General features: G+C 33.6%; 1 protein-coding gene across 1 annotated transcript in view; it reads left to right on the forward strand.

Annotated features, from left to right (window-relative positions):
• Positions 1 to 4796, forward strand: part of LOC147072080 (inactive tyrosine-protein kinase Dnt-like) — a 226918-nt gene extending 222122 nt beyond the window's left edge. The window contains exons 4-7 of the mRNA XM_085947030.1: positions 964 to 1239; positions 1348 to 1500; positions 2445 to 2741; positions 3388 to 4796. Of these exons, the coding sequence (XP_085803156.1) occupies positions 964 to 1239; positions 1348 to 1500; positions 2445 to 2741; positions 3388 to 3499 (838 nt within the window). The 3' untranslated portion in view covers positions 3500 to 4796. The remainder of the gene's footprint in view (positions 1 to 963; positions 1240 to 1347; positions 1501 to 2444; positions 2742 to 3387) is intronic.
• Positions 4797 to 13701: the final 8905 nt, after the last annotated feature.

A 13701-nucleotide genomic window follows, 5' to 3' on the forward strand; every position in this document is an offset into this window, starting at 1 on the left:
CGGCCGAAATATAATTTGTCATATAAATCCAACATGCGTCCATTTAATGTTCTAGACTCCAACCTTCGCACTGGATTAGCCAGTTCCTCACCGGCCATGGCAACTTCGCCACCAGATTCCACGAGTTTGGCTTGATAGTAGATGGGCCGGGTTTTACCTGCGGGCATGACCACCAAGATGTTGAACACATCATCTGGGATTGCCCGCTTATGGAACTCGAACGAGCGGAGCTGTTTGCCAGGGTCCGTCCTCACACGGGCCCAATTGGTCATGGAGATTTGATAGCAACCGAGGCCAACTTTGCGGCATTCGAGAAATTTGCAGCGTCGTATGGGGAGCGGGATAGTCCCGACTCTTCTGTAGACTCATCCATTTCAATTCGTGACACTCAGTATGCGGGTACACAAAGCGCTTAACGTCAGCGGACAGCAGAGCCAGTCCAAAAAACAAAAAAAAATCCTTTCTTAACTTTCTTCTTTAAGCACTACGGAGCATGGTTGCAGCATTAGAGTCCCGTGCGGCTCCGTCTCGGGACGGAATGGGCACTTAAAATCACTTCTTTCAGACACGTTTAAAGCGTCATAGAAAGCGGCCGTGCATATCCACGGCTGTGCATATATGACGGGTAGTGGTGGGCACTTTAACGTATGTTCTATTAGTAACACTAATAATATATTCATTGACATGTTTTCTTTTTCAAGTAAATGGGTAACGTTTTTAGTCATCTTTACACGATATAAGAATTAATACCCCCGTCGCCATCACGAAACAAATTGACGTATTCACACCTCGACGTTCGTTCTCCGAATACCAGCGAGTCCAAAATTTCGCCGCGTCTATAGTTGAAAATTATTTGCCGTTTCACTGATGTATCGTCTTAAGTAAAGCAAAATATCAGTAATATCTATAATAATAAATATGATGTACATTTTAATTTCAATGTTTTCTTTCTTTCTCCACCAGATGTCGTGTCCGACTCCGCAGCGTGGTACTAGAGGGAACGTTCGGACGCGTCTACCGAGGTACCTATGCCGAAGAGGAATGTCATGAGAGAGAAGTCCTCGTGAAGACGGTCACAGAGCACGCGTCCCAAGTCCAGATTTCACTATTGCTGCAGGAAGGCATGACTATGTATGGATTGGCTCACCGGCACGTACTGAGTGTTTTGGGCGTTTCCATCGAGGATCACACGGCACCTTTCCTTATATACCCGCACAGTGGATATACTAATATGAAAAAGTAAGTCAAAAGGATTTTTTTCTGCATAATACTTTGATGATTTTTTATAGCAATTTGTCGTAAGTTTTTACGTGGAACTATAACTGATTCGTATTTATTTTTCTTCAGGTTCCTGCAGAAATGTAAAGTATCAAATGAAGGAGTAGCGCACACACTGACGACACAGGAAGTAGTTGACATGGCACTTCAAATCGCCCAAGGACTTCAATACCTGCATAAAAAGCATATTGTTCATAGAGACATAGCAGCCAGAAACTGCGTGTAAGTATTTTTGCGTTAACCAGTAATAAACAATACTATGTTTTTGTTGTTCGCTGATAACTTGAAACTATGCTTGGAACCGTGGATGATTGTTGTCAGCTCTAACTTAATATTGATAATATATTAGATTGGTCAGACGTAACAAATTGGACTTCGATATTGATCAAAATGTAATCTTTTGTCGTATATTCTAGCCTCACGGGTATTGTTTTTCTAATATTCGGTGCATGGCTCTCTCGCGAACACAATCTGTAAGGAATCTTGGCATTACGTTTGACAGTAAACTAACATTTAGTGGTAATTTGTAAAAAGGCTAGGCTTCATCTTGCGCACTTCCCGGGTCTTGTCTAATGTTTCTGTGTTGAAAATTCTTTATAATTCCTTAGTTTGAAGTAAGCTTAATCCTTTCAATGCCGCAATGAGTTAATTGATAGTAATTAACATAAGAATTGGTGTAATTAGGGCGTCCAAAGACGCTCTGGGCACTTAACCGGTTAAGAGCTGGTCTATTACCAGAACTAATGTAATGCCAATTGGGTAGTTATAGGTATCTGTGTTTGACTAAATCGTTTCGGATATTCATACATTTCATCTATGTGAGAATGAGTTTAGGTGGACGTCTACTTAGCTCATTCGACCTACCTACTTCCATTTACGTACTTCATAATTTGTGTACTTCCTCTTTTACTCATATTACTTATATTTCTTGGTTCATGTCATATTATGAAGGTCTTGAATTTGTAGAGTTCACTATATGTAAATAAATTAATTTGAATTAGGTATTCCTATTTATATAAAGTTCAAAATTAAATTCGCTCTAAAACCCAGTCTCTACTTAGAGTTATTGTACTCACTGTACCTTTTTTAACGTTTTTACGTATACCGCAATTTTCTTTAGAATTTTACAGCCAAAATTTGATTGTTAATTAACTATTTATCCTCAGGGTGGACGAGAAACTCCGCGTTCAGATCACCGACAACGCCTTGTCACGTGATCTCTTCCCTGCTGATTACCACTGCTTGGGAGACAACGAGAACCGTCCAGTCAAGTGGCTCGCTGCGGAAGCGCTCCAAAGACGATGCTTCTCCCCAGCTAGCGACGTGTGGGCGTTCGGTGTTCTGTTATGGGAGCTGACGACCCTGGCTCAGCAGCCATATTTGGAGGTGGATCCTTTCGAAGTTGGGGCTTACTTGAGGGACGGGTACAGATTGGCGCAGCCGGTGAACTGTCCCGATGAATTGTAAGCATAATTAATTATTGTATTTTTTACTGACCTACTAAATAATCATATCTAATAAATAAAAAAACTACAATAGTTATATTTACATTTTTACTGAGATTTATTTTAATATGTATATTTAATTTAATTTATAACGATTCAAAATTATATTTCATGGTCGAAGGAACGATCTGTCTCAGACGATCGCCAGAATCTACCAGTATAATTTGACCTTTACAATCAAAATGTAACATTAATGAAAAGATTACTGTCTTGTTTCCATGTGGATATGTTGAAATTATTTTTAACCAAATGCGTAACCCTTCACATTAGCCCATTGGTTATTTTTCACCGCTTTTACTTGAGTACTAAAATTTCACTTAAGTAAGTTTACTCTCAACATACATGTAAAAGCATCTGTCTTCTTATGCCGGGTCCATACTGGCAACATGTCGCCGGCAACCTCGTTAAATTTTACGCTAAGTATGATAATTATCGTAAAATTTCTTAAGCAATTATGTTAATTATCGTAAAATTTAACGAAGTTGCCGGCGACATGTTGCCAGTGTGGACCCGGCATTATGTTTTAAAATATAGCCTGTGCGGTATTCTCACCTGTAAGCTATATTGTATTTTGAAATTCATCAATATGTTATTCTTCCACTAGGTTTGCAGTGATGGCGTACTGCTGGGCGATGTCTCCGGATGAAAGACCGACGTTGCCACAATTGCAAACGTTCCTTCAAGATTTCTACGCACAACTGACAAGATATGTCTAACTTGACACCTTGGACACATTAATCACTTGTGTATTTCGTATTTGTGAAAGGGTGTGTCAGAATAACGATAAATGTGTACACCGCGTGACCTTAAACGCAAGTGAAAAGTGACTTATAAATTGGCATAACAAGTTAGTTGGCTTTTTCAAAATTGTTTTGAAAATTGCTAATTACTTCTTGAATGAAACCTTTGATGTACTCGGTGGATTTACGAAAAACTTTTTTCTTTATTGTTTATCTACGACCTGGAATTTCAATGTAACATTAACTTTCATGTTTTTTTTAGAAAATATCGAGAAATAATGACTGTAAAATATGTTCAATATTGTATAGGTACGTATTTTTACAAGATGTAATACGACAGGTATGTCCCAACGCTTATTTGTGACGTTAACCATTAGAAAACCCGCTTAATCTTGTCCTACCTAACACTTGATTCGTATCGCATCACTCACGCCCTGCCTCAGGAGTGAGAGAAAGAAATGATGTGAATCACAGCGCTGTAAAATGAAGCATAGTTCCCCGTACCGTCGCGCAGTACTCTCTTTGTACACCAATTGAATAATTTGACGATGAGTGCAACGGAGTGGCCAAAAGTAGACCAACGAATGGGAAACTGAGTATTTCTTTGTAACAGTGAAAGATAATGTTGTGGCTTTATTTGTAACGCCTCTGTTTCCTCAGTCAAATATAATTATGAACGACTGTGGTAGATCACTGCCAGTTTTCATATTGGATAGTCAATCACAGTCTACTTGAAGTTGGACATGTCTGTAAATACGAAATTATGAAAGCACTTCATGCATTTCTTGACATTTCGATATCTGTATTAGATAATATATTTATACTGGGATGCTGACTCAATTCTTTTATCAATTTTAATAGAATAAAACTTACATGTACAAATATTTATTTCAAAACTATGTGCTTTTTATTAATTATTCAATGTGAAAATCTCCTCTCTATTGATGTCTGAAATTTATTTTTAATAAATTAAATGTCTCATCTTGTAATTAAAAATTAGATATCGTTACTCATTAAAAAACTGAAACTGTATCAATTAATTATTACTAAGTGTGCCAAAACGAAATGATACTTAACTATCATAAATTATCCTATGTATAGGTACCTACTACTTAAGATACTGTAGGTACTCGTATTATTATGTATGACGAAAAACAAATTGTTTTTAGCCCCTTTTGTAAATAAAATAGATATTGTAATATAAAAATTGAGATATAGACAACTGAGTCGTTTTAGAATAAAATTGTAGTTTTTTGTACTTTTTAATATTGCCAAAATATATTTCCCAGTGATAACGATTTGTGGCTGGCTATAATGTGGCTTAGCTATTTGTGATGATTATCGTACGTTTTTTAATGTTTAAAATGTTTTAGTACAATATTATAAACAAAATAATATTACAAATGAATAAATCAATATACGTATGGTTAGTGCCTGTGTTCCTTAACCGGTTAAGTGCCCAAAGCGTCTTTGGACGCAATTGCGGCATAGAAAGGATTAATGATTCAATAGAACTAAAATTACTATACACTTTGGTCATTGTATTAATTCACAATACATATTTATACAGAATTTATGAAAATTACAATATATTATTAATATTCATTCATTTATTTAAATTTGTTTTTACTCATTCATTAAAAAAAACTCAAATCCTATATAATTTTAAATTTTATTTTTTAATTATTTATTTCACAAGTTGGATGAAAGTTACGGGTTGATTATTTTCATAGCATGATCTAAATATCAAAATATTAATAGGTAGGTATATAATTTATTATTCAAGATACTTTTCATGGGTTTTGTATGATTATTATTTTATACTCTTCAATCAATATCTGACTCAATGATACACCTAAAATATATTCTCCATTAGTTTTTTTTTTGTAAATTATTTCTTTATGTCCTGCCATGTAAATAAGTGTTGTATATTGTTTGTGAAAAGTTTATAATTTTAAGTAAATATTTATTATCGCTTCCAAATGCTCAGGCGATTAATTTTAAAATATTATTAATGTGTAATAGATGTACATAAAATGGTACATATACAAATAAATCTAAAGCGAAATTATGTCTGCTAGTTTCATTATAACCTAACCCTAACCCAATGAATGATACACTACTACACAGCACAGGTAGTGCACTATGCTTAATAATTAATGATGTCGACGAAACTGAGTCAAAGTTGTCTGTAAGGGAAATTGTGAAAATAATTTGTTGTTTATATTAGGGTTTGGCAAAGTGTGCGCCGCAGAATGATCCAATATTTTAATCATTATTTTGATCCATTAATCTGGAGTACCCAGTGATTAATAATTGAAACCAGAATATTCATAATAGAGGGCGAGGAATGGCATATCTATACTGAAATCGAAAGCTTGTGTAAAATTTAAAAGTTTTGTAGCGCCTGGATGTGCATGGATTTTTTTGCACGAATAGTGTGTATTTTAAACTATTGCGATAATAACTGTTTACATGTAAAAGTGTTGACTGTCTCGTCAATCTTATTCTTCAAGAGTAAACAAGAAGCGGTGTTATCATTGTTTGGTACTATTTGAGAGGTCGTAAAAATCGGTTAACCTCAAAATGAGTCACTGCGCGATGTAGTTCATTTTTTTTTACCAGCAGGTTTGCTAATATAGTTCTACTGCGCAGGCGCAGATATTGCACGATCCAATTGTCACGTGAAAAAGCAGAAGCTTCCGAACTTTTTTGATTCATGCATCCAATATTGCAAATTGCGCGATAATACGTAAGTTACGCAAATACAAAGCCTTTTTTTGCAAATTATCATATTTCATTAAGGCCTATGGGTTCATTCGTAAGAATCAAATTTGACGTAAGAGCCACAACAAAATAGCAATACGCGGCGCGCGCATAAAAAAACAAACAGCGTCTCTGGGAGTAGATACGAAATCAGAGGTTTTAAAAGTGTTGAATTAATAATATTTTTTTTCCTAACAAATTTTATAAACATTTTTGTGGTAGGTAGAATAAATTATAAGAATAAAAATAGTAGACCTCCAAATAAGAACCTCATATTATTGATATGCTGAATTTGTGAAGTGACACCTTTTCTTGAACCTATCATATTGTGGGTTCAAATTCAAATATTTTTCAAAAAAAAATCTAATACTTATGTATGTTTCTGAGGTGTTTCAAATTGGTATATTATTTATATATATCGGTGTGTATGAATACAAAAGTTATTCATTTTTTCATGAGCTCACATTACAAATTATAAGTTTAAAACATTCACAAGATGCATAAAAGATTTCTGTTATTATTGCGTTTTTATTGAATTATAAAAACATGACTCATAAAAGAAAGCAATTCAATGAATATTTACAACTTTTTACAATTTTTTTTAAATTTATTACGCAACAATCAAGATTTAAGAAACCATTATTATAATAACGTGTATTTGACGGCAGTACGTTTTGGTCGCCGCGGAGGATTTCGGAACATTAGTGTGTATAGAAAATTAATAATTGGTTCTTTAATTAGTGTACAGGCTTAACGGTATGTAATGTGTTAGAACAACTATTATAAATTATTATTTTTTATTATTTTTTATTTTTTTTTCTTTTCTATTGATAGCATCTAATATAATTATGATATTGAGGGTTTCTTATATCCATCGACCGTGTTAGTCTAGGATCAATGAGTTCAGGCAATATACAATTCATATAAATCTTGTCAGTTGTGATGTAAAGAGTAATATTGTTTTTATTATTCAATGAACTAGGTTCTTACCTCAATATATTTTTTACTTGTGTTAAATAATTACTAATAAATGCCTAAGGTGATTCCATTCAATTCAACTCGGCATTAAATATATTAAATTCTAATGGATTTAAGTTTTGTACTATTTCATTTGAGTCGTTTTATGCGATCCTGGTTTCGCCTTTCGACATCGTCAGGCACTATGCGCACTCATCAAATACACACTGACAACGAAAGCAGCTAATTCTCACTTAACAATAAATTAATACAATAAAGTAAGGTAAAAACTTTATCACCTACCTATTAAGTCAAAGTGCACAATGAAAAATTTAACAAACAATTAATTATGAATAGTTGAATTGTGGCAGTATGAAAAAAAAAGATTTTACCACAAACCATCTGAAAAATACATACATCATAAAACATATACGTGATTTTCTGCCCCAAAACACTTATTTTATTATTATTTTGACGATTAGGAAAATTATGACACATGTTTCAGTGGCCATTACTATGACAGCATTCGAAAACGTATTTTACTTTAAATTTTCTACAAATTTACTATTTGTGACATAAACCACTTAAGATCGATAATAAATAGACCTTGAAAAATAATATTATTTTGTTTCTATTGATAATGCCAATAAACATACTCCTGGATACGTCCCTTTGAAAATAACAAAACATGGCGACCCAGGTACATAAAAACTGTATTAAGTACATGCAAAGTTTTTCAAATCGTTTAAAGCCCAACCAAGTAGGTATTTATCAAAATAATTAAAGTCCACCTATATTTTATCTAAACTGCTCAAGTCCAAAATATTTTTTTTTATAAATGTTGCACCGAACGAATACCTTTAGGACTTCTTTGTAGCCATCGTGGTTATAAGATTCAATTATCTTACAATATCTCACATGCTGCAACCATTTGTATTACAAGATAATAAATAATATAATATAACTACATTTTTCTCAGTTTGACATTCACTGGTATTTTATGATGTTTGATTTGTCAACACAAATTATAACACCTGGTCTACGTCATGTGGTCTTGCCAATTTGATTGTTACTGCAATGCGAGTAAAGGTCATTTTTCTATGAGTTAAAATACTGTTCGCGACGGATAAAAATTTGGAAAAAAAAGACGTCCTCACCCGTTGAAATTTAGAAGCCTACTAAGGTTAGAAATGAGAAATTAGAAAAACTATATGGATTAATCGATCAAATGGTCTCTTTTTGTTAATTTTGCAAAATAATTATATATCTAAATTGTCTGAAAATAGGATAAATACATGAAAACGTACGACGTGTTTTGGTAATATAGCGTCACTAATTGTACCGAATTTATAGGGTTTTATTTATTTTTTCATTGTTAATTATTATTTATAGTATTACGGAAATGTTATATTATAATAAAAAAATATTTTTATTGTGCAGTATATATTATTTTGTGAGAAAAAATCATTCAAAATTGGCTGATGTATACTCAAACTAAAATGGCTTTAAAATCTTTATTTTTCTGAAATTAAAAAAAGTACGTGAGTTAATCAATGAAATGTATTGTTTTACCCATTTCTTTCATACAATATATACCTGCAAAACTATTATTAAGTTCAAAAATTCACTGTGGCGTGACAGTCGTTTTGGCCAATTTCGAAAACAGGACCGACTATTTGTCATTTATTTTAAAAAGTAAAGCGAATCAGAAAATTTTAATGACACAAAAAGTGTTATTTGAATATTATTTATTAGATTTTAAATAAATAAAGTGTTTATTATGTGTCAATTCGTGTTAAACGTCCTTGCCATTTCCACGATTCTGAGAAGACAGGAAAAAACGGGTCCAATGGCCTTAATATTTACACATGCTGTCTTTTTATTGTTATTTGTAATTAAGATATTTTTATACATTTGTATTTATTAAGTATTATGGCGCATTGGCCAATAGCTGTAATGCCGTAATACTCTTTTTATAAATAAATAAATAAATGTATTAGTAGAAGATTCGATAGATCTGAATACAGTATCTGTAGGGCCGTCATATCGAAAGAAGAAGTAGATATCGATACCTGATATCGGTATCGTATCTAAAGAAAAGTATCGATACTCGCAAGTATCGTGATCAAATAATGATGCTTGTCCGCGAAGGATACATATATTTAAAAAAAAACGTAAAATCAGTAGGTATCTTCGATTTTTTTACATTATTATCTTTAGGTTATTTTATATTTTTTGAAGGTAGGCTTAAATAAATAAAACATTTAGTGGACAATGACCTAACTATATCTATTGCATGATATCTACAATCTCGTATGAAGTCATTAGTATTGTAGGTATTGGAAACAGTATCAGTGTTCTTCTTATAGTACAAAAAAGGATCCACATTGAAATGCGACAATCATTATCGAACCATCTATCATTCTATCATGTTGAAAAAGTCACCATGGCAAAAATATTTTGCATAAAAATGAGTCGATGACGTTTTGAGGAAAACTTAATGCTCAAAGGTGGACATTATTTACTTATATTATTTTAAATAATCCGATTGCCAATGACTGTCTTCGCGACGAAATAGATTATCGTTAAATGGTCTGAAGTAAGTACCTAGTATATATTGTGTTCTATTGTAATTAATAAACGGTATGTTATAAAAGCGATCTACGCGCTGCAGGTCTCACTTGGCGGAAGGCGCAAGACATGGCGATGAACCGAGGAAAGTGGCGCGACCTTGTGCTTATCATATGCTGCAGCATAACAGGGTGCAGTAAATAAGTAGCAGTCAATATAATATTTATTTTTTCCATATTCGATCCTGAGAAGATCATACGGGCCTCCACAAAGTGGAAATTGTATTAACAGATTATTGTTTTTACGAAAAATTGATGATGGCCTCTTGCTCAACCTATTAAGAAAGAATACACATTGACGAAAACAACATTTAAATATTTTTGCCAGACCCGGGACCGACGACATTATCGGCCGACACTTTCAAGACGCACAACAGCATTTTGGAGAGAGTTTACATTACCGTATATCCGGAATCCATCCTCCATTAGCAGTGAGAGTATCTGGTCTAGGAACCGTATTTCAGAAAAGAATTGAGCCCCTGAGATCGAGAATTGGAGGAGTCACCCGTGACAAATAAATTGACACTTTGACCACGTAAAGATGGAGGGGGTGTGTCGAGTTGGATTTAAAGACCTTGGGCGTCCAAGATTGGAAGGACGCGGCTTTTAATAGTCCTGGATGAAGGTAGTTGCTAGAATTAGAACTAGTAGTTGCAAAGACCCGCATCGGGTTGTATCGTTTGAAAGAAGAAGCATATAATATAATAATTAGTACATCTGCCAAAGTAATTGGAAAGCGACGGCACTGAATCTTCCATGATCAAAAATGTTTCTAGAGGATGCCAAGACCCGAAATGACTTGGATTATATTATATGTAGAAGGTTCGCGAAGAGCACCATCTGTACCTTTTCAATCTTATTGTATCGTCATTCCTTAATGGAAGGATGTCTGTGAGCTTCTTTTCAATATCCCTACCTGACGTTGTTGTATAGGATACCTTTAAAAGAAATATCCACAGGTATTGTGAAACGTTCAGTAGCAATTTTCCGAGCATATGATTCGACGGAAGTATATGCGAAAATAGTCAAGATATTTGAATGTACCTCCACAAATTCAGAGATTTTTCTTGAGATTTAGTCCTTAGAAACAGCCTGTGAGTTTTGAAACAATATCGTGGCACTTTTAAATGTACCAAAAACTTTGAATAACCAAAAAAATATTGGTTATTCAGAAGTATTATTTATTTAGGTACAGGAAGAGGGCAACACCTCATACAACCATGTAGGTATTATGCCATTACGGTAAGGAGACTTGATGAATGATATCGGTTTGACTTAATAGTTACCTACTAGATAGATATTCATGAGCGGGTTGTAACAAACAATAAGACGCTATTCTCCGTCGTCAGATTGTTCTTTTCGATTAGTAGTGTAACCTTGAAGGACACGTATCATATATCCATAAAGGCGTATAATTTTTTTTTAAATACATACTTAAATTTTAGTGTAAGTTACATTAACTCAAGAATTTGTGAATCATACTAAAATGTCAATATTTGCCTCGTCAATATACCGATACCTTTCATGAACACAAGTGATCCACCGCACCGTACTTGCAGGTAGAGTTGGGTATTTCCCATGAAAATCTCAATCTCGAGATTCGGGATTTCCCGAAATGATGAAATTTAGAATTCTCGAGATTCGGGATTTCCAGAAAAGAATTCTCGAGAATTCTCAAGATATCGGGAAATTTAAAAAAAACTTGTAAAAATCCTAAAATCAAAAAACAGACAAATTTCAAAAAAAAAAAAATTTTTTAATTGTGTAAGAAGACAAATAAAATAGAAGTAGGAAAACAAAAATAATTCAAAACATTACTTATTAAAATAGAATTTAAAAATCACCATACTGTCAATCGCTGCGTCTGATAATCGCGTACACTTTTGAGACACAAAATTCCCTGATGTTACAAAAATCGACGTTGGCTTAATTGTGTTGAATGCCCAGATCTTCCGAAATCCGATCCGAAACGTCTTTGAACGTTTTGTATTTCTGTCCAGTTTTTTCATATAGAACATCGTTTTTTCAATTAATATTTGATAATAAAGAAATCCCGAATCCCGAGAAAAGATTCTCGAGATCTGGGATTTTCCGAAATGTTAAAAATTCAATTCTCGAGATTCGGGATGGAAAATCTCGAAAATTTCTCAAGAATTCCCGTCGGGAAATTCCCGAAACCCAACTCTACTTGCAGAGAACCCCCATTTCCCGAGTGTGTCCTAGTCCTAATATGGTTCTTAGTATGTTGAGGGCTTCCCATGTTCGGTATTCGAGATTACCTGCGAAGCGAAATTGCTCTGCTGGCTTTACCTATTCTTCGAGACTTTCACAATCGAAATTAGATTCCTTTGTGGACAATCATTACTTGTCATATAAGGTCAGAGGTGTGGTTATTGCCATAAAGGTTCTTCTGCGTGACGTGTTATGGATCCTTCTCTTGGGCAGTTTTCTCTATACTTACTGAAAGGCGAGGGAGGACGTTTAAAATGTGAAGAACCTCCACGGTAGTGATGCTAATTATCATTACAACCGATCAATTTTTATTCTACGTCTCTACGTGTGTACTAAAAATCTACCGATCAAATTATATTCAAATGGTCTTTACACAAGGTTTTTATCGCGAAGGCCATGTTTCGATTCGGTCAAATTTCAGATTTTCAATCATAATTTTATTCTATAAATAATGATAATGGGAAAAAGAAAAATATGTGTAGCCAGAAACGACACTGAGAAATATTCAATTTTCGTATTTCTCAATAGTTCGGGAAATAACCGAATATCTAGGTTACTGTAAAAGGTAACTTCTATTGTATCTGAAATCTTGTCATAGAATAGTAAAAAATACATTAATTTTCCTTGACGAAAGCATTAAAATGTTTATGTAAATCTGGGAGTATTCTTCAGGAACCATACAAAACCGTGAATGTATAGATGTTTACAAATTTAATATAATATGTGGCTATGTAGCTGGGTTTTCGTATTCAACCCAAAAACCCGTGCGTCGACCGTATTGTAAATTTACTTTTTTAGCGTCTTGGCGGATATTTCTCGGGGTTGATTGCACGCTTCTCGTTGCGTACCTACCCTACTATAGAGAAAATAGAATATAGCCGTATTGAAACCACCCTTTCATTTTTTCTTTCTTTTCTTGAATTTGGAAGGTAACCATTACAGCTTCTTACAACATTTGATAAACTATCCTCAAACAGATTAACTGATGCAAATTATTGAATGTATTATTGATAGTGAATTGTTTCATAAGAGCTTTGCAAAGTTTCCACTCCTCTAGACCCGCGAATGAAAAAGTAGGTCTATCGGGGTCAAATGTAATGAAGATGAACTGTTGAAGGCAACTGAAAAGGCTATCTACTGCAATCTACAATATTATATCATACTACAAGTTTAAGTTTGTTACGTGAAATATAACAGCTATAATGGATGCAGAAACATATTGATGTAGTATGTACATTGTGAGTATATTATTATGACGGTTTTGAAACAAAGCTATTTCGTTAATAAAATATACTTTAATTGAGTCATTTACGTTGACAGTTGTTTTGGGCTGTCGAAGATGGGTTTATAGCCCGAAACAGCTGTCAACGTAAATGACTCAATTAAAGTACAATGCATTAGCAAAAACTACTTTTACTATTAATACTGAGGGTACTTGGCGGAATTTTAATTCTAATAGATTTAAAAACTACTTTCTTTGAAAAACATTATTACAATGTAAACGTCAGTTCAATCACATAATATAATATAAAACATATATAATTTAGAAAAACACTTTCTGAGAGCATATATTATTATATAGAGAATATATCA

The sequence above is a fragment of the Rhyacophila brunnea genome, unplaced genomic scaffold (assembly GCF_057557595.1).
Source record: "Rhyacophila brunnea isolate RB1 unplaced genomic scaffold, BYU_Rbru_1.0 scaffold_2, whole genome shotgun sequence".
Lineage (NCBI taxonomy): Eukaryota > Metazoa > Arthropoda > Insecta > Trichoptera > Rhyacophilidae > Rhyacophila > Rhyacophila brunnea.